The sequence below is a fragment of the Zootoca vivipara genome, chromosome 4 (genome assembly GCF_965207765.1).
Source record: "Zootoca vivipara chromosome 4, rZooViv2.hap1.1, whole genome shotgun sequence".
NCBI classification, from domain to species: domain Eukaryota; kingdom Metazoa; phylum Chordata; class Lepidosauria; order Squamata; family Lacertidae; genus Zootoca; species Zootoca vivipara.
In genome coordinates this window covers 26,150,931-26,172,299 of record NC_142587.1, presented here as the reverse complement: position 1 = coordinate 26,172,299, position 21,369 = coordinate 26,150,931, and the positions used below count along the sequence as shown (strand labels likewise).

At 43.6% G+C, this 21,369-nt stretch overlaps 2 protein-coding genes across 4 annotated transcripts in view; one reads left to right on the top strand and one right to left on the bottom strand.

Moving 5' to 3' along the window:
* Positions 1-543: 543 nt before the first annotated feature.
* CFAP97D2 (CFAP97 domain containing 2) lies at positions 544-20,172 on the bottom strand. Of its 3 annotated transcripts, none has more exons than XM_088667573.1 (5): positions 19,940-20,172; positions 5,448-5,528; positions 4,720-4,838; positions 3,443-3,635; positions 544-1,855 (listed from the first exon to the last, which is right to left on the bottom strand). In XM_088667573.1, the coding sequence occupies exons 1-5, from the start codon at positions 19,940-19,942 to the stop codon at positions 1,685-1,687; spliced, it is 567 nt and encodes a 188-aa protein (XP_088523699.1). In that variant the 5' UTR covers positions 19,943-20,172; the 3' UTR covers positions 544-1,684. The 3 variants fall into 3 exon arrangements, with proteins under 3 accessions (XP_088523699.1, XP_034971614.3, XP_088523698.1); XM_035115723.3 differs by lacking the exon at positions 19,940-20,172 and adding an exon at positions 6,650-6,855; XM_088667572.1 differs by lacking the exon at positions 19,940-20,172 and adding an exon at positions 6,650-6,850 and having other exon boundaries at positions 3,443-3,626.
* Positions 20,173-20,379: 207 nt separating this feature from the next.
* RASA3 (RAS p21 protein activator 3) overlaps positions 20,380-21,369 on the top strand; it is a 113,024-nt gene continuing 112,034 nt past the window's right edge. Inside the window, exon 1 of the mRNA XM_035114870.3 lies at positions 20,380-20,702. Coding sequence (XP_034970761.1) covers positions 20,648-20,702 — 55 coding nt within the window. The 5' untranslated portion in view covers positions 20,380-20,647. The remainder of the gene's footprint in view (positions 20,703-21,369) is intronic.

The window sequence follows — 21,369 nt, the reverse complement described above, 5'->3', positions numbered from 1 at the left end:
TAGCAGCAGTCCCAGAAGGATTTGATGAAACCAGTTGGGTGGCATCGCTGTCTTCATCTGATAGACATATAACTTCCTGATGGCACTGTGACATAGAAAGTCACCATAGATAACTCTGTTGCCCCCATTGTCCCATAATTTAATCTTAGAATAGAGCAATATTAAAGAAGTTCATTAAGAAAAAAAATGAGGTGGGATCCAATCAAGTTGCAGATTAACAGTCTATATCAATGATAGGGAACCTGGTGATAAGATTCTAACTCCCATCATCCCTGACTACTGGCTAGCTAAGGCTGATGGAAGCTGGAGTCCAAAAACATTAAGAGAGCCACCAGTGCCCCATCCATTCTGCACCTATTTTCTACAACCAAGCCTATTCCATTTGTTTTGGTAGCAGCCCTTCCTCTGCATTTAACCTGATTAATCTAGATGGGGTCTCAGAAGCTGGACAGGTTTGGGCCATTACATTACTGCTTAGGCTTTTGTAGCAGATTCCAAAGAGAACACTTCATCTTTGCTGTCACCGGAGGAACACTTTAAACATTTTATGAAGACAACTGGCTTTTATTTCAATAGCTCTTACTTTCAAGTAGTATGTTTCAACTTTTGTTTTTATCCAATTCCACTTTATTTCCACTAAGGGAACTCAAAGCAGCTAACATTAGATACAAATAATCAAAACAATATAAAGAAGCATGATAAAATAATAATAATAATAGTTATACCAATAATACTACAAATGAACTGAACAGATCATCAGTTCATCTTTTCCCAAAATCTTCTTAAGAGTCAGGTCTTCATTTGGCACCACAAAACATGTAGCATGTGGGAATGTCAACATTATTTTATTTCTTGGCTGAATATCTTCTTTAGTTATTTAATTTCTCTCTACATAGCTTGACACAGGGAGTCCTATGGTGCTGATTGAGAGTCAAAGGTGGATCGTAGGTTGAGACTGATTGAAGAGCACTAACTAATTTCCTGCTCAGCTAACCCCCAACCCTAAGAACCACAGACATATGCCCCTGCCAACTGAAGGTTGTGCAGATGGGAATGTTGCCCTCAGGCTGAAGAAGGTTAACCATCCATGATGTAGACTAACTCAGTGCCCCCAAAACCAGGCACTCAGAATAGTTAAACAGATAATATCTGAGATGTACAAATCATAACAGATGGAAGCAAGACGTTTCAGTGATAATTGAATGAAGTTGGCTCATGAATGGAGAATCTCCCTTAAGCGTGAATAAAACCCTGTTTATAACTATTTGGGAAAACATTTCCCCCCCTGGTAATTTTCTTATTATTATTGTAAGTTTTGTTTTCATGGAAATTCTTCATCTTTGGCTGTAGTCACAACCCAGATCCCTGCATTGTAGGGGGTTGGACGAGATGATCGTTGTGGTGTCTTACAACTCTACAACTCTGTGATTCTATATAATTCACCCAACCATGCTTTCTTGGGAGTAATTCCCACTGATTTCAATTGGATATACTTTCCAAGTACGTGTAGGCTTCCTGCTCTGGTCAGCTTGCTTATATGCTTTATCTAAGAAGAATGTCTAGAACTAGATTCTAATATCTACCCTTCGTATAACCAAGATAAGTTCTTAATTATGCATCCCCTTATATCAGGTCTTCCGTTTAGTGATATCCATTATCCGGAGTGTCATCGTAATGCATGGAATCACACTTTTTCTACTGGATTTTCTCTTTCGTGATCATTACTTGGTTTTTTTATTTGATGAATCAGTTCTTCTTCCTCTGGTTCCTCTACTTTGTTTGTCACATACCTATCTTTCATATCTCTTTTTTTCTTTCTGTCTCTTTCTGCTGTTGTTTTCTTTAATTTTAGTTCCTATGGAGGGACAAATAAATGATAAATTCATGTTCTAGTAAATAGATGAATATTTTTAGGTAGATTTTTGTACAACTGCTGCAAAAAATACTAAACTACTAGACCCTTTAAACTCTAAGAACAAAATATTATAATCACAACTGTAAAACAAAGCAAAACACCAATGTATTAAACACCAAAGAATTTAAATCAATAAATTGTTCTCTTTATTTGCCCTTTAGATGTCACATTAGGCTATATCTTGCTTATATCTTGAGCTTTTCTTTATCATTTTTGTTGTCAGACCTGTTTTCTCAAAGCACATGCCATTGCAATCTGAATTGAAATATATGGTAGTTACACCTGAGGTGTGGGGATTACTAGTTTTGTTTTCTTGTAAAAGCAGTGATTCATGGGCAGAAGAATTTGAGTTTCAAGAACGTTTTGCAATTTGTGATAAATGTAAGATAGATGGCAGCTTTGCAACTTGAAATTCGTTTCTTATGTGTTGCATTTAAATCTCCATTTGTTGCATGAAGATAACAGGCTTAAATCCTTCTTAGGGGAAGGTGCCTTTTCTTTTCTCCAACGTCTAAAAAATTGCTTCTGCTGATCTTTGAAGCCAGACCTGAAAGCATTAGTTGAGAACATAAAAGCTGACCTTAGAGGGATGGGGAAGGCAGATGGACCCTCTCATTTTGGTGCTAATGGTATACTTCAGCAGAAAGAAAAAAAGCAGGAGTTAGAAAGATAAACGTTCTTCCTCTGACTTAACGAGAAAAGTGTATGTGCAAACTGCAACCCTAAGATGTAGGGCATTGGTTCTCAAACTTTTATTTTCAGAAGAAAAATTTGCTTGCGCCACGCCAAATACTTGTTGATAAGAAATACATTGGAAAACAAAAATAAACAATTCCTAGCAGTGTTTGGTTTATAACACAGAACACAACTACTTTATAATGTGATCATAGGACATCCAGAAAGATTAAAACATTGCAGCTACCTAAGAACATTGAAACACCCTTTGAGAACCACTGGTGTAGGTAGGGTGTGCAGATTTTTAATCCACTTATATACTTATGTTGTTCACAAAAATAGTTTTCTGATGCTCTGGTACATATGCATGGAGTTTTGAGCATAATATATTTCTGTGTCCTAGTTCCTCTATTGTACAGTGTGAGCTTCATCTTGCATCATTTAAAATCTCAACACTATCAGTTAGCTTCTGCAGACTGCCATATTAAGTGGCCCAACAGTGGAAATAATAACAAGGCTAAGCAAAAAAAAAATGATACTGGAAGCAAATGCTGTTTCCATGCACATGCAAAATGTAGTTCATAATACTGAACCCACTGTTAATTGGAGCTGTGTCTACGAAATTATGTAGACAATATTCTTACAAACAGATTTGGGTCCATGTGTATTTTTCCTACCTATGATGCATCCTAACTAGCTTAATTACCGGTAAATTAGCTCAGAAATTTTACCTGTGGTGTGATTCTGTAACATTTAATCAACTGATTATTTGTTTAATCTGGAAACAGAAGACCAGGAGATATGGATCCACCAAACTGAAGAAATGTGTACATATTTTAAAACTGGACTTACCTTTTGATCCTGCAACTTGCACAACCCACGAGGATATCTTGCAATACTGTTCATGTAGTTTTCAGCCTTTTGCCACTCTTCATTCCACTTTTGGACTGTGTATCGAGGTTTGCAGTTCATAATTCTTTCCAGGATGGCATGATTCTCCTGGCTTACTTTTCGAAATTCTCGTTCTCGCCTTTCTCTGTTTAAGCTAAAGGTGGGAGAGTATTATATACTGTTGAAATAAAGATTCTATCCATAGCATGGAGGGGAAATACACCTATAGATATTATTGGCAGCTACAATGCTTCATGTGCAGAAGAAAATGAAGATTGGTACAATCAAAAATACACGCATATTATGGTTTGCCTTACCAAACTAATTTATAATAAGTAATTGAGTAGGCTATATGTTTTATAAGAAAGATAGTATTATATATAGTACAATTTCTTCCACTAAGAAAAATCCCACCCACCCCGGATAATGGCTTCAAAAATTCTGCCTAGCATTCTCCTTAAGGGAAACTTTCGTATATCATGGCTCCCCTATCACACTCCAGTTGTCAAATTGATGTGTTTCACTCCACGTTCTGCTGCTTATGTCTCAGAAGTTTGTTCCTTGCCGTAGGGAAATCTCTGGACAGTCAACAACCAGCCTCTGTGTGCCTATCCCCAGTTGATTCCTTCCCTGAATCATAGAGATATTGTGACACATCCCAATCATCAATTGAAATATGTTATTGGTTAATACATTTTGTACTATTGGAGGTCTCAACAGGGAAAGATCCAAAATCTCAGTTAATTTTTATTTTTTAACTGTTTACAAATTTTTGTGCATAGGTAGGAGACCCTATGGATAATATTAGGCTAGAACAACTCCTATATTAGTTCCAGGTTAGTACTGATTCCCCTTCTCTACCAATACTTTTACCATCCTGCTCTGTTTTTGGACTATGCACATTTTTTTAAAAAAACACCTTTATGGTTTGAATTTTTTTTAAAAAAGGGAAAAAAATAATAAAATGCTTACTGTCGCTTTCTAACGTTTTCTATGTTTGAAGACCCATTCCTTTGGATGATTAAATTGTCAAAACTCCCCCCCCCCCAAAAAAAGAGAGAAAAGAAATGGCAGCTGAAGTGGCCTTTACACAAACATTTTAAAGAAGGCATGCCTGTAAAACAGCCCCAGAGCTTCTTGTTATTATACAGGTCATTAAAGGGTAAGTTATTAAGTGCCATGGTCAATGCTGTTAATGTAACTGGATAGCCTTATACCAGTTTGATTACAAGCTGTACCTTTTGGCCTCATACTCATTTTTGTTATCAGTTCTTCCTTTGGTCCTCATGATACAAGACATCTTCTCTAGCAGCAAACGGTTCTCCCTCTCGATGATTGACAGGCGGTCCTTCTCCAGCTGAAAAGACAGGGGGATACTTAGGGAAACGAATTATGTTCCATACATCCTCTCTAACCAAGGACACCTACAGCATTTGATTCCCCCACTCCCTTCACACTTGTAATTTTGTGTGCTGTAGAATATGATGGTAGAAATGCTATATTTCAGGATGAAATTCAAAAATAGATGAGATCTGTACACACTTAGAACTTACTGAAATTGAGTCTTGAGTAATGCAGAAAACTCTTAGAGTTATCTGGGTTATTGAGGGGGAGGGGAAATAAAAACTGCATTCTTAAATCATACCAAAGACCCATCTCATTCAGAATCCTGCTTTCTGTAGTCAGTGCATGGACAACTGTTATCTAGAGTCCCTCAGGTTGTTGTTTTTTACTCAGGCCTTTGGTAGTCTATAGTGTATTTCTCATCTTTTAGTGGGGTATCCTTATAGTGTTCTATGAGTGTTGTAGGAATTTTGTATTGTACAGTACATTCTTTTAAAGATTCTGGTTTTGAATTCATTTTACCTGCTCATATTTTATCTTATGTCACTTTGAGACCTTTTTTGTATAAAACAACAACTAATAATAATAAACTTCATTAAGCAATCAACATACCTTAACATACCTTAAGTTTTCTTAACTTCAAATGAAGATGCCCATACGTTCGAGGAGTAGAGGTGTCCACCACAGGTTTGGTAGTCTGAATCTGCAGTGGAAAACAAAACACTCCTGGTTTTTAGTCTTTAAATGTGCCTATAGAATAGAAGGGAACTTCTTTAGTGATTTAGGCGGCAAAGCCATTGTACACTTTGCCCTCTCCCTAATCTTTGCTGATTGATTCTGTTATGACAATGACCCCATAAGTAAGTACAAATATCAGACATGAAGACGGATCCACATAAAAACAGCTTGCTGAATCAGGCCAATGACCCATCTAGTCTAGCATCCTGTTCTCACAGTGGCCAACCAGATGTCTGTAGAAAAACCCAGAAGCAGAACATGTGCACAAGAGCACACTCTCTTCTTGTGGTTTCCAGCATTCAAAAGCATTGAAGAAAGAGGGAGATGTTATAATCTAAATGCAAAAGCCACCCATATTGAGCAAAGGAAAAGCCCTAAATCAAAAAGGTTAATTTTCACCTTGAGTGCCAAACTCAATGACATATTTCCTTCTGTTTATATCAGTTTACAGCAAAAATAAAATAAAATACAAAGGGTGATATCCAAGGAGTTCATTCATTTCAGTGGGTCTGGTCTGAGTATGACAAATGTTGGCTATCATCCAAAAACTATAAACTCTAGAAAGCTAACATTTCTCCAATGGTTAGTTCTCGTGTAGGTTTTCTGACACCATTTAACCTTTGTGCATGTGTGGCTGTATAATTTGTAACAGAAGAATAGTGGTATGAGTTTTACTTTCCCCTGTGCACTCATAGCTTGGGGGAGCCCCCAGATCTATATTTGTGCAACAAAAGAAAACCCACTGATAAAAGCCATTGATAAATGCAAGGCCTTTTCGTCACAGAAATTAAAGGAATGTAGGAAGTGGCCTACAGTGTTCGTGTGAAATGCTTATTAATTTTTCTTGAAATGATTTTGAGATTGGACCGTTTTTTTGTAAATAAATTCTTGGCATGGTAGCAATTCTTTGGTTTAAAGTGTGGAGGGGAGTCAAGAGGGAGCAATGTACAGTGCATACTAAAACAGCAAACTGAGCGGTGGCTAATTGTTATGTCCTTGGCAGAAATGCAAAGGCATTTCCTCTCAACAAGTTTGGCTCTGTGCATGAAGCAGCTTGCAATTTTATAAGAGAGCCACCACACTTACCTTTCTCTTGTGTTCTTCGTATGCCGCTTTGTCCCACTTTTGCTGAAGGTATTTACTGCCACACGGCAAAATTGGCTGGTAGGATCGGTGCATCTTAAAACAACATGAAATACCTCTAAATCTGGACTACTTCAAAGAGAGTGCGTCATTGGCCAGAAGCTTCTTGAGTGAAGCTCTAACAACTGTGGTGTGTTTGCAGCAGGTCATGTGGTGGTTGCTATGGAATCGCTGAGGCAAAAAGTGAATAGCTGGTGATAGCATTTTAAACAATATGTTTGCGAAGTAACAAGCAAGAACCAATAATCTAAGACTGCAATACTGTACACACTTTTAAGGAAGTAATCCCCACTGAAAACAATGTGACTTGCTTACTGAGAGTGTAGATATGTATAGGACTGAACTGTAAAACGAAGATTCCAAATGATATCCTTTTCAACACATTAATTTCTGGAACAATTACACCCCCCCTATTTCTGTGATCTTGGCTTAAAACATCAACAATTAAAGAAAAGCAATTAGTCCAATAGTAAAACCTTTATAGCATTGCAGGCAAGTATATATTTGCACAAAAGTAGTACTGGTATATCAAAGTCCAAGACTTTGAAATGTGGCCTCTGTCATTGTTAAAAATGGTTCTCTGCTAAAGACTATATTGCACATTATTGTGTGGAAAACACTCCCAGGTAGGAAATAATGAGAAGCAGCCTGTAGGATCATTGTGTGTGACAATCCCACATATATGGGGTCTTTGTTGCCACTGCCAATTAGCACATGCACATACAGTGAGAAACCCACATAATTGTCACACACATCTGCATTGCATATAGAAAGCTCGCAACGTGTGCATGCACTTCCTACGACATTTATAAGAAACCTTTATATCCTACTAGTTGGCCCTGCCACGCGTTGCTGTGGCTTAGTCTGTTAAATGGAGCCTCAGAGTCCCCCTTCAGACTCCCCTCACCTTCAGACTCCCCGTTTTCCATTCTGGCCCCTCCTCCCCCCACCCCACAGCTCATCCTGATTGGCCCCACCCTGTCCCGACCCATGACCTATCCTGCCCCCCTCCTCCTCCCCCACCCAGGCGAGCCCCCACCTCCACTCAGCCCAGCCTGGAAAGCCAAGCCGAGATGCTGTGGAGAGGAAAGTTTTACTACGTGCAGTACCAGTGTAGCCATCACTAGAGGGTGCTATTTTGCAACCTCTCCTGTGCTCCCAGCATGTACTTTTGTCTGATTTGTGAGTTCTGGAACACGTGGTTTTGGGGTTTTTACCTGGCCCAGGTGTGACATCTGTCTTTGAAAACGGTATGGGTTTCTCTCGTAGTTAGGTTTTTCTTTAAGATTGACATGGTCAATGGTGCTACTCAAAGATGTGTGTTTGTAGCCCTGATCTGAATGATAGCACACCTGTAAGCGATAATTTGAATAATTGGAGGTGGAGTTTCCTTGCTGCACTGAATGTGGCAAGGTGATTGGGTAATTGATTATTTTGAGAATTGTATTTAAGTTACCCAAATGTTTCATGAGTTTGTGTAGTGTAGTGTGAGGTATAGCGGAATGGTGCTAAGAGGGGTGTATTGTATGTGTTGTATGTATTGTATAATAAAAAGCAAGCAAAGGTATTGCATTCGAGTTTGTTATTTCGTCGACCCTGCCGCTGCTGCCACTCGGTTGGTGTGAATGCCCAACAGTAGTCACACTTGACTTTGTGTCCAAATTTGAACGCAAGCGCTCAAGCAGTTTCGTTGAACATTGGAGACGAACACACATGCCCAGTTTACATTTCTATATATATCGATTTAAGGGTGACATCAGAAAAGTCCAGCATCCTGTTCTCACACTGGCCAACCAGATGCCAATGACAAGTCCACAAGCAGGAGCTGAGTGCAAAGGCACTCTCCCCAGTTCTAATTCCCAGCAAGTGATATACAGGGACATACTGCCTCCAATGGTAGAGCATGTTCATCATGGTTAGTAAGCCATTGATAGCCTTAACTTCCAGGAATTGTGATTACTTTTTAATGGTCCCAGAGTATCAGAAGCTACTACTAACCCTTGTGTTTTGGTACAGCAGCTTCACGTGTTTCAGTTTGCTACCAGAGTTGCAGTTTAGGATATCCCTAGGTAGCTAGGGATGAACGGCTTTTTATAGAAGTTAAAATGTTCTGCAGGAAACCAGTAAAAGAAGAGGGAGTATTTATTTATTGCATGTTCTATCCCTTCCTTAGAATGAGGTGCTGTGAGTGAGCACCTGCTTTAAAAGTTTAAAGGACTCTGGAAACCATGCTTTAAAGCACCACAAATTATCCCTTTCTCAGATTCATGCTGGGACTGCCCAGACTAGAAAGGAGGAGAGACAATTGGTAGCAGCAGCAGTGGGCAGGCAGGAGGGAGTAGCAATAGTGCAAGACGTCTCCCAAGAATTATAGGAGGATGGCCCCACAGGCAGTAGAGGGAGAATACACAATCTGCTACCAGTACTACATTGCTCAGTATGACTTATGATAGGACTCACCCATCAGGATTCAACACACCCAATTCCTCCAGGCTCCACCCACCCCCGATCGCCCAGATTCTTTTCTGCGCTAGCTTTCGCCCCACACTGCGGGACTGCATTTCTACCCTGCCTTAGTTCTGGCCCCACACAGAGGTATCCGCAGCCATGTGTCTTTTGTGTATTTATTGACTCTGCCCGCTGGAATGGGAATACTTTGTAGAAAGGGGAAAGAGATTAGCGTAAGTGCCTGTCAGGAACACTAAGCTAGGTGCTTTCTCTCTCTTGCTCTTTCCGTTTCTTTAAATTCTCAGAACATTGCTGTGCGGTTTGATGTTGAGAACTGCTGAACATCAGAGCTTTCCCAATGCATTTAATGGCATTCCACAGCTGAAAGGCCGAATCCACAATTCATGTGCTCATAATCGTGTTTAAATGTGTCTTCCCCCCCCCCCCTTCTCAGGACTGGAACCTAACACATTGTATTTTGCAGGATTAGAGGCACTGAAAGAGTATGGAAAGCAGCTCCGGCCCCAACCATCAAAAAAGAAATGTGCAGATACACTTAACAGGTCCTCTACGTTTGTGGGTGATATTCCTAGTCTAACTGATGTACACTTGGCAGTAAAGGCACTATTCACAAGCCATCTTTATGCCAACTTTACCTCAGAGCCATTGTATTAAATGGCATAATTTAAAGAGCAGGCAGCTTACAAGTTCATGGGTTAGCTCTGGCTTCTGACTGAGGCTGTTGGTGCCCCTACCAAATTTTAAATAAGACCTGATAAAAGGTTTAATCCAAGGTTTCATTTATAAGGAAAACAAAGTTGTTTTCAATTTTGAGGCGTTAAATAGATCTTATATCGTATTTCTTGCATGTCTATCTGCTGTCCCACCTGGTGCTGTTTTTAGTAGACATTACTGACACCCGAGTGGATCTGATTTGATTCAGCTTTGCCTGCTTGGGTTCTTGGGGCAGCACATAGGTTGGAAGGGTGTGTGTGCAGTTTGTAGTCATCCACAGAAATTCCACAATCCTCACTAGGAAACCAACCTGTCTGGGAACCACATGTGAATCTCCACTTGCTGTTGTGCCGGAAGGACATTTTATTGGTGTCCTGTCAATCCTGTGGTTTTGGAGAACCCTTGAACAATAATCCCAGGAGTCTTAAATGTAGAAGCTGAGTCCACCTTATCTGGTCTGGCTCTGGACTTCATGGTCATCAAGACAACTGTGGATCTGCCTCAATGCATCACGGGTCAAACACATATTGCAGGTCATACTCTCAATTAGTCTTCAGTACAGAGCAGATTGGGAGTGATCCAGTGGCAAGAAGGTGAGTGTCACCCCACTGTCATAGACCGATCACTCCCAGGTAAGATTAGGGTTGGCTGTGACTGAGTCTATAGGAGTAGGGGGACGGTTTTTGTTATGCAAGGGAGGACCTTCCTGGTGGTGGTGCCCCAGTTCCTCCTGGGGAGGTGTGCTTTCCCCCATGTTAAAAACTTTTTGGTGTTTATGAATAGTTTGTATGAACTATTGGGACATGAATGGAATTAACAATTTTAGCATCACTGTCCAGTGAACTCTTGTTCTTCATTTTCTAAATACAGTATGTAATTTTAGAAATTTTAATAGTTCTGTGATGGTTGTATTTTGGAGTGTCGTGACTTCTGTGGGAGGAAGGGCAGTACAGAAATACAATTGATGGTGACAATTGATGTTAGACCTCTTTTTTATTTTACATGTAATATGTAAATACAGTATAGACGTTTGTATGTCATCCTATACCTGAGTCCAAATGTCCCACAGTTAGAAACCCATTCCTGCTAGAGGGTGGCATCTTCATTGTGCAATCTGACTACCCACAAGTGGTTCAGCTTGTGCAGCAAAATATACTTTCGTTCCGCAAAACATTGTTGGTAGAACAGAGTAGCCCAAGGCAATACAGAAATTGGCTATTCCTGATTTGACTCCTGATGATAAACAGTAGAATATTAGTAGTGATTATCTCTTAACTGGTTTAAGCTTCAGCAGAAGCTGCAGCAAATACAGACACAGATTTAATCCAAAGCAGATCTCCTTATCCAAGCAGTATGTTGACAGACTTCATCTGCAAGATTCTGGTAAGCTCCCGGAATTGTTCACAGCATTCCAAATGAGACCATGCCAGTCCTAAGGTACTACTATTGCTTACTGAATCACAGGAACAATGTTCCTGCCTAAAAATAACATTAGCTATCTGTACCATAACAGCACATTGTTGTTGCATACCCATCTTCTCCCCATTCTGCTAAAACAAATACAGATATAGTGTACAGCAGAGTCACAAATGCCATGGGTTTCATTCTGTCTCATTGTGTGAATGAGTAACGGTAAAGGTACCCCTGACCATTAGGTCCAGTCATGGATGACTCTGGGGTTGCGACGCTCATCTTGCTTTACTGGCCGAGGGAGCCGGCTTTTGTCTGCAGACAGTTTTTTTCTGGGTCATGTGGTCAGCATGACTAAGCTGCTTCTGGTGCAACGGAACACCGAAACCAGAGCAGCGCACGGAAACGCCGTTTACCTTTCCGCCGGAGCGGGACCTATCTATCTACTTGCACTTTTTTGGAGTGCTTTCGAACTGCTAGGTTGGCTAAAAGGGCCTCCTGACCGTTAGGTCCAGTCGCGGACGACTCTGGGGTTGCGGCGCTCATCTCACTTTACATGCCGAGGGAGCCAGCGTACAGCGTACAGCGTACAGCCAGCGTACAGCTTCCGGGTCATGTGGCCAGCATGACTAAGCCGCTTCTGGCAAACCAGAGCAGCGCATGGAAATGCTGCTTACCTTCCTGCCGGAGCGGTATCTATCTACTTGCACTTGACGTGCTTTCAGACTGCTAGCTGGGCAGGACCTGGGACCAAACAACGGGAGCTCACCCTGTCGCGGGGATTCAAACCACCAACCTTCTGACCGGCAAGCCCAAGGATCTGTGGTTTAGAATGTTTTAAATCATTAAAATATTAGGTGATTAAGCTGTAGTAGGTGACATGATAGCTTCATCAGCGATGCGATTGGTTGGCTTTGGTGATGGGCCTTTTGACAGACACAAGGCATATCTTCATATTACTTCTATACAAGTGGTGAATGTGCACCTACAAACTCAGCCCAAATCTTCAGTGTGCTCGCTTTACAGTGCTGAATGTGGAAGTACAGTTAGTGCTGTTATACTCTCTGCATATAATAATACATCCCGTGTTTATACCACTTATCCTTGTTTTTTGATAATGAGAAAACTATTCCTGCATTGGCAGATGAGTATTACTTGGTTTGCGCTGCATGCAAAATGATACTGTTGTGCTTATCTGTGTGATTGCTCTTACGTTTGTGTTTCATTCATAGGAGGCTAACCTTTTGGGCTGAAACTTATTTGAGATTTCACCATTTCCAGCAGGTGGTAGAAATCTAGGTAGAAATGGCTTGCTTATCTATTTATATAGCAATATTGTGCACTGTGACTTGTTTTATCCACAGTGATTAGACTGCATAATTGACACAGATTGGCAACAGCTGTAATTTATCTGTATAACATGCAATTATCGTTCTAGGAATCAGAGAAAGCATGGAATTAAAGAACAACCCTAAAGAAAACAAATATATTATATTAGGGGCTGTGCCCCTGCTTGCTTTGCTTGCCAACTCCACCTACCCTGCCAACCCCACTCTCAAAACCACCCACCCTTCCCTTTGTACCTAGCTAAAGCCACGCCCCTCCTCCCTTCATTCCACAGTGAAGCTAGTACTTTTTCCAGTCACTGTTCCTACAAAGCATATAAACTGCCTCATAGAAAGGGACAGGGAGAAACATGGCTCAGTTTGCATACCTCCCCAATTCACACTCCTTGAAATGATGTGCAAACTGAAACACAACATATCCTTAGTAATCCAAACTTCTCTGAATTTTGCAGTGCACTTCTCCACCCAATTAAGGTGTATAAAAAATGTACCCACAGGGGTAAAGTGTGCACAAAAATCCATGTTTGATATTTTATTGTGTTTTTCCTATTCTGCTGGGAGCCACCCAGAGTGGGTGCGGAAACTCAGCCAGATGGGTGGAGTATTGTTGTTGTTGTTGTTGGGTGTTGTTGTTGTTGTTGTTAATATAGTTGTACCATGGAAGTCGGACGGAATCCATTCCGGAAGTCCATTTGACTTCCAAAACGTTTGGAAACCAAAGCGCTGCTTCTGATTGGCTGCAGGAAGGTCCTGCAGCCAATTGGAAGCTGCGAAAGCCCCGTCAGACTTTCGGCTTCCAAAAATAGTTTGCAAACCGGAACACTCACTTCCGGGTTTGCAGCGTTCGGGAGCCAAAATGTTTGAGAACTAAGCTGTTTGAAAACCAAGGCACAACTGTAATAATGTATCACTGAAAACAACAAACAGAAATGCATTGTTTTTGTTGCAAAAACATGTATATTAGGCAAAATTGCATTTAACAATACATACCTTGACTGGCCAGCTAAACCAGGTGAGGGTAGCCTATGGATCTCAATCCCTTAGTGAGTTGGGAATTCCTCTGCATTCAAAGACTGCCTCTGGCAGATTGAGCATATGAAACCAATAGTGGATCAAATGGTCAAGAAGCGGTTTCTGCACGGGCTGTAGAGGGAAGGGAGGGGCAGATGGGGCTTGTCAACCTGGGAAGGTAGCCCATCTAGGAGAAGAAAAGGCTAAGCAGTAAACCCTAAACAAATCCAGAGTGGAGTCCCTAAGACAGTTGGATGGTGCCTTGTACGCCAAGCAACTGCAGCCAAGCTGGTGCCAAATGTATTGCTTTGGACCACATCAGAGGGGGGTCTTGTCGACTGGGCAGCCCAGGACCTCCATATTGGGGAAGTCACTTGGTGCTACTAACACAGCCGTTTGACATGACCCCTGGAGGCGCACTCCATTTTCTCTCAAGACAGATCAACAACAACAGTAATATATATGGAGAAAGCTACACTAAAATACTGACAAATTTTAATGGGGACCTTTTTTTAAAAAAAATGCAAACATGTGAAAATGCAGAAAAAAGTTTGGAGAAACCAGAAACTCTACCTCTGCTATACTTCCAGATTTGTCTTTCAAAACAGATTTACATCTAACCAGAAGAGGGCGTAGACACACTGCCTCCCAGATAGGCATATGAATCCTTTCTGAGGCAGGAAACGGTATCCGTGTTTCCTTTCAGCATAGGAATACTTAAAAATAAATATACTGTTGCCCCATGTTCTTGAAGAATATGGAGTACTGTATCTCTTTCTGGCAACTACATTGAAAATGTTATATCTAAGAAATGTTGATATGTTCAGTTATGTACAGAGTGTTATGTGCTGTGTTTTCGTTAGCTGTTTCCATTATGTTAAAGTTAGGTAATTAGAAAATCTCCTAACTCTACTTCCTCTCAAGGGAAACCTCTCATCTAGATCACTGAAAGGAAGTGATTTCCTTGCCTGGCAGAAATGAGTCACAGAAAACGACCTTCTGTGTAAGCCTAATTGTGGCTTAATTTAGATTTCAGAACCCTCTGCAGTGTTATAATATGGACACATGTAGTTCTGAATGCAGAGCCGCCGTGAAAGTTGGGCTCGATCCTGAAACTGTATAAATTCAGCAGAATTAAGAACAGAATTGTTTATAGGATACTGAAGTCAGGAAAGGAAGTATTCTATTTAGGTTCTTGTTTGAGAGAGCTACACAGCAAAATTATATGGGGAGGTAAAGGTAAAGGGACCCCTGACCGTTATGTCCAGTCATGGATGACTCTGGGGTTGTGGCGCTCATCTCACTTTACTGGCCAAAGGAGCCAGCGTTTGTCCGCAGACAGCTTCTGGGTCATTTGGCCAGCATGACTAAGCTGCTTCTGGCGAACCAGAGCAGTGCATGGAAATGCCGTTTACCTTCCTGCCGGAGCGGTACCTATTTTTCTACCTGCACTTTGCCGTGCTTTTGAACTGCTAGGTTGGCAGGAGAAGGGACCAAGCAATGGGAGCTCACCCCGTTGCGGGGATTCGAACCGCTGACCTTCTGATCAGCAAGCCCTAGGCTCTGGATTAGACCACAGAGCCACCCGCGTCCCAATATATGGGGAGGTGGGGTGCCCTTAATTAAGTCCCACCACTGATTATACATGTATATTCCTGTTTCAAAACGAGGAACCATTTTTAATACAAATCTTTGGAGCTGCATTGGAATTCAGTGGACAGCAGGATTTGCTGTCAAACAGAACTGCACTATGCATAGCACAGACTCTTGAAAGCACTGGGTTGTTCTGCCATATTTATTTATGATATTTATATCCCACACTCCAGATAGATGTCTCCCAGAGCAACTAAAAAGCAGGAGGAGGTCAAAATGGAACAAGATAGACTAAAAATCAAATAAAATCTTAGTGAAATAAATGGTGAATTCAAAAGGTAATTAAAACAACAACAGCACCCAAATAGGCTCTGCACTAGGTGAGCCTCCTTGGAGGAACCATTCTATAGTCAGGATGTCACAACTTTGAAGGCTCTATCTTTAGTCACTAGCATCCTGCTTCTGAAAGTAAGTGGGGGGTTGAAGAAGGAAGATCTTAATAACTGGGCAGGGGAAAGGTAGCCCCTCGGACACTATAAATCTTAAGAGGTAAGATCTGGAGACTTGTGTTCATTTCAGAAATGAACAGAAATGGAATCAGTACAGTTGTACTAAGGTTGACGAGGAAAGTTTCTTTTGCTCACTTTAGCCATTGCGTTTTGAATTTTCCAAACTCTTCAAAGGCAGCCGCAGGGGGGAAAAATCCCCTGAGTATTACCAGCACGTGAATAATTGTGTCCAAGTGATCTCTGTCCTAAAGAGGCCACAGTTTGCATGCCAGTCTCTGCTGGTGAAAGGTGTGCCAGAGGGGATACTTGGGCATCTAAAGATATAATTGGACAAGGGGCCTCTGCCCCCTGCTCACTGCACTTGCCAACCCCCCCGTCATTCACCCCATTAACTCCCTAGAGCTTCCCTCCCCACCCCAGGCAACTACTACACCCCCTTTTCACCTTCCAAACCCTATTTCTGAAGCCACTTCTCTCGTCTGTGCTGCAGCCCTGCTTTGAACCTGTTTCCATCTTCACCCCCATGTCCTTGCTTCCCTTCCTTTTGTGCAACCCCCCTTACACTCAGACCACCCCATTTGTCCTGCATCTTCCTCCTCCCACACGTTGCAACTACTAAGCACCTTTTCAGCATCTGTCCAGTTACCAAGTCACCATCTCCTGTTATTCTGCCCCTTTTGTACTCCATCTTTCTTCATCCCCCCCCCCCCCCGAGGTTGGTGTGGTTACCCATTTGCCACCTCACTTTTAGCTGCAGATTTTATTATGTTTGGATGTGCACAGGAATTCTGAGGGCAACCCTACCTGTCTCTGAACCACCTTCTCTCTCTCTCTTCCTATTTCTTCTCTCTGCCACCTCACCCTCTCCTCCTTCAGTAAACTTATAATAGTCAGATAACCTGAACTTTTCAATTAATAAAACCATTCACAAAATCTGTAAACTCCAACAGTGGTCTATTGCCAATACTGTATATGCAAAAATGTTTTTGCACTCCATCCCAGTTGTTACAGTATACATAACAAATTCTCATGCACCCCCTAGAGTGCCTCCTCTGCCCCCTTAACACAAATTCCTAAGCCAGTGTTTTGTTATCTTAAGTGTACTTAAGGAATCTAGTCCTTGAATCTAATTTCTTGGCACTACTCTGAGAATCAAAAAGCTACAGCAAACAGTCTAAGGGATGCAAACATTCCACAGCAACCAAATCACCTCGACTGACATAGAGAAAAAGAATATGAATGATCAGAATGTCATAGAATCCTAGGAGGAATCTCAGCTAGATCATACATGGCAGTTGGCTATCCAACCTCTGCTTAAAAAAGGATAATATGCATTCTCTTAGGGGTAACAACTTGTGCAATATATGTCCCTCTCACCTCTTGTGTTCTTGACCTTTTATGAGTGACTAGGATGAGGACGCGGGTGGCGCTGTGGTCTAAACAACTGAGCCTAGGGCTTGCCGATCGGAAGGTCGGTGGTTCGAATCCCCATGATAGGGTGAGCTCCCGTTGCTCGGTCCCAGCTCCTCCCCACCTAGCAGTTTGAAAACACGTTAAGTGCAAGTAGATTAATAGGTACTGCTCTGGCGGGAAGGTAAGCGGCGTTTCTGTGCACTGCTCTGGTTTTGCCAGAAGCGGCTTAGTCATGCTGGCCACATGACCCGGAAGCTGTCTGCAGACAAACGTCAGCTCCCTCGGCCAGTAAAGCGAGATGAGCACCACAACCCCAGAGTTGTTCGCGACTGGACTTAACTGTCAGAGGTCCTTTACCTTTACCTTTTAGGATGGGGATATTGGGTGCTTCACAGCCAACATTACAGGTCCCCAGCTTGTGTAGCGATCTTCCACCCACCTGCTTTGTAACTGGGGCAAGCCCAGGGCCACTGTGTGCTGTGCGGTCTGCACAACCAAACAAGCAACTTCAGTGAGAGATTTGCAAGCACCACATATTACCTTGGACCTGGTTTTTAAACGAACTTTTTGATAAGGCACTGATGTGCTCAGCTGATTGGGACTGTGTGTTGCAAGCACTAAGGGGCACAAGGGAGAATTGGGGTGTTCTTTCAATGCCGGATGAACAACTCCAGCACATTTTCAGATATAATCTCTGAGCCGGTACCTCCCTCAACTGATTAATCTTGAATCTTGCACCATGGCATATAATTCATTCCCACTATGCTCCATGGCTGAATTTCTTGTTGCAAGTTAAAAAGAAATAAATTAAGGGTATGCCTGCATTAGTGTTCCTTGTTGTAGTACCTAAGAGGTTGCTTCTTATAGTTCCAGTACACTTTGTTCCTAGGCACTTCCTGCTTTCTTGAATACTAGGCTCCTTTTGGGGGCAAGCAAAGGATACATTTTTATTTCTAATGTTGATGTCCTTCTGCAAATCTTAACAACACACTTTTTCTGAATAATTATAACTCCCTAGTTCCTCTGTGAATTTTTCCCAGCTAACTTTCCCATGATTTTTTTTATCTTCCCCTGGGTAGTTTGGATTGTTTGGTACTTTGGTTGGAAAGGGAAACTTGTGTATTACACAGCCACACAAACCTATGTTTAACACTGGGTGCACACTCAACAGAGAGCCACAGCTAATCCTAATTGATCATACCAATACGAATTTTGTTTTCTCGTGCACTTGGCACTGACAAAGCATCAACAGCATGCTGCTTCTCACCATCAGTGCCACCATTACAGTACTCTGCTATTTGGGTGACCAATATTGCTTTGCTGGGATCAATATCCATAAACTTACACTAATCCCCTGCCAGGAACAAGTCAGTAGTAAATCACACTGTGCAAGTTGGCGTGAACTGTTAGCAAGAACCCAATCTGCACAGACTTGGCAGAGTGTCAGACCAAACGAGTACACAGCAGCTCATCCCCAGTAGGTCTTGCCCATGGATCAGTTGCAGTGGCTGAAAGTCCCTGCCTCCCCACAGCTTTCGAAGTACCCTCCTCTCCAGGGTTTCCCCCCTCAAGTAATCGGAGACTGCACCTGTGGGAAGCTAACTTAACTTCTCCTCTGCCCTTTTTATGCCTCTACTGGAGATCTTCTAGATGCAGAATTTGCCAGTGGCAAAGTAAGGAACACCAGGCAGCTGGTGGCAGCAGGGAGGCTGCAGCAGCAAATGGGGTGCATTAAAAGAGGGAACCCCAACAGGTGGCAGCAGAGAATGGTTTCTGTGGCTCTGCAGCTCCAAGGCAATAGGAATCGCCAAGCCAGGTTTAAGATAGTTCTAAGTTTTTCCTCCTAGGTGCATTTCCACAATAGTAATTTTAGCCAGTACTATACTGGTTCAGCCTGTGGAGCTTAGCAATCCCTTGAGTGAAGCCTTTCTACAGACCAGTTCAGCCCTTCAATCTTTCATTCACAAGCAGAAAACACCCTGCTCTCCTTGAGCAGATATGTGAACCTGCTTTTGCAGAATCCTGCTTTGAACCAGCCTCAGTACTCATACTGACTGGCAAGTGGCACCCTTCTGTTTGTTAAACTTATTCCAACCGTTTACATTAAAGCACAGGGTGAGACTCTACCCAACATGTTCAGTCAGCAGAGCATAACACTCTTAATCTCAGGGTCGTGGGTTCGAGCCCCACGTTGGGAGAAAGATTCATGCATTGCAGGGGGTTACTTTAGAATTAGATGACCCTCCACAATTCTATGATTCTCTGCCAGGGTTCCGGCACTACGTTTTCCCTGCACTTCCCGCTTCCACCACTCGATGGAGTGTGCTGTTCCCTCCCCTTCCCCGCCGCCCACACTATTCTACTGCTTTTGCACACTGTTGCTAGGATATTCTGGCATCAGGCTACTTCGGATGACCGGAGCTCAGTGGCAAAATCGAATCATTGGGCCAATGGGCCCATCCCATGCACAGAATTCTAGAATCGCAGAGTTGGAAAGGACCCCGCGGGACATCTCGTTCAACCCTCTGCAATCTCTCTCTCTCTATATATTTTGCAGAATGGAGGGGGGCGGGGAGGGGACAGACAGACTCCCTTTTCCAAGTACTACTGACTCACAGCCCGCGAACCGTCCTGTGGAAGTGCGGGGTAGTGGTAGGTGGAAAGAGCCTTCCACGCATAGGAGCCGAGGTCCCTTCGTCTCCCCGCCCCCATGAAATATTTGAGGGGGCTGGGACGCCACCCCCCCCAAAAAAGTTGATGAGCATTACCATTCAAATGGTGCGCGTGCACTCCTGCTTCCAAGGGGTTTTCAAGGAAACACAGACGACCCCGATCCTCCTTGGGCAGCCTTTTACTCGCGAGAGGCACGCCGCTCAGGTTTCAAGCGGGAGGCGATAAAGCAAAAATATCTGGCTGCGGGCCATTTGTTTGACTACTTTCCCCTCTCTCTCCCCCTCCACCACCACGCCTTCCTCCTTAAGCTCCCGATTTGGGCGGGTGCACTGAAGCAGTGGCGCTACAGAAGTTAAAGCTGCCCCCCCTCCACCCCAGCGCCCCCCCTCCACCCACCAATCTCTCTCTCTCCCTCTCCAGCTGTTTGGTTTTGCGCTACAAATCTCTCCCCGCGTTTCTCATTCTTTTCCCCCAATAGGGAGCGGCCCGCCCGGCCTGGACCAATGGAGGGCGCCGCACAGCCTGCCCCCCCCTCAGCCAATGGGAGGGCGGCCGTGGGGGCGGCCGCTGCCTGAGCCGTGTGTTCTGCTCTTGCGAAGTGGAGCGCGAGGGTGGGGGCGGCCCAGTGCGCGCGCGCTCCTTCCCTCCCTCCCTCTCTCTTTCCCCGGGTCCCGCTTCAGACCGCGCATTGTATCTCTCGGCTCGCTGCAGTCGCGGGGCTCAAGAGGCAGCCCGACCCGAAGGCAGCCGAGCCGGCCTTTTTCCCGGCGGCGGGGGAGCTTTTCTGCAAGAAAGAAGAAGCCATGGCGGTGGAAGAAGAGGGGCTGCGGGTGTTCCAGAGCGTCAGGATTAAAATAGGTACCGGGGCGGAGGGAGAAGGAGAAAGGGAGGCGGGAGAGAGTAACAAAGGGAAGAACGGGAGCTGGGTGCTCCTTCCAAGCCGAGCAGGGGCTTCCCCCCCGCAGCTCCCGAGGAGCGGCTGCAGCCCGGTTGGGACGGACAGGGGTGCCCCGTCAGCTGCCTGGGCTCCCCCACCAGCAGCTAAGGCTGCAGCACCGGCCCGTCGCTCGCTCTTATCCGGCCCTCGTTTGTTTCTTCCCGTGCAACCCGTCCCTGATGAGAAACGACGGGTCCTCCTCAGGGAAGGATGATGAATGGCGTGAGTGGCTTGGGTGTGTGTTAGTGTGTTGGAGAGGGGGCCCTGAAGTTTATAGGGTGAAGTGGGGGTGTGTGTGATGCTGGCATGGGAGAGAGGCGGGCCAGGATGCTAAGGAGCGGAAGAAGGGATGGCAGTAACTGTAAAAAGAAGAAGTGTGGTTGTGGTGGTGGGGGTGGGGGGTTGTCGCCGCTTGTCAACTCGTAAGATGTAAGGCAAGTGGCTCGCGCCCAATTTGCAGTGTGGGAATTGCTTTGCTGGGTCTTTCTAGTCGTGCATGTGGTTCGTGCCCTTGCAGAAGCTCGGAGGTCGGTTTGCCACTCTCAAATGCCGTTTAATTAACATGTGGGGCGGGATTGCCAAGTACGG

Coding starts and splice junctions, on each gene's coding strand:
- CFAP97D2 (XM_035115723.3), bottom strand. CDS start 6,742: ATGCACCGATCCTACCAGCCAATTTTGCCGTGTGGCAGTAAATACCTT. Junction 5,529..6,649: donor ACGAAGAACACAAGAGAAAG/GTAAGTGTGGTG, acceptor TTTCCACTGCAG/ATTCAGACTACCAAACCTGT. Junction 4,839..5,447: donor TGAAGTTAAGAAAACTTAAG/GTATGTTAAGGT, acceptor CTGTCTTTTCAG/CTGGAGAAGGACCGCCTGTC.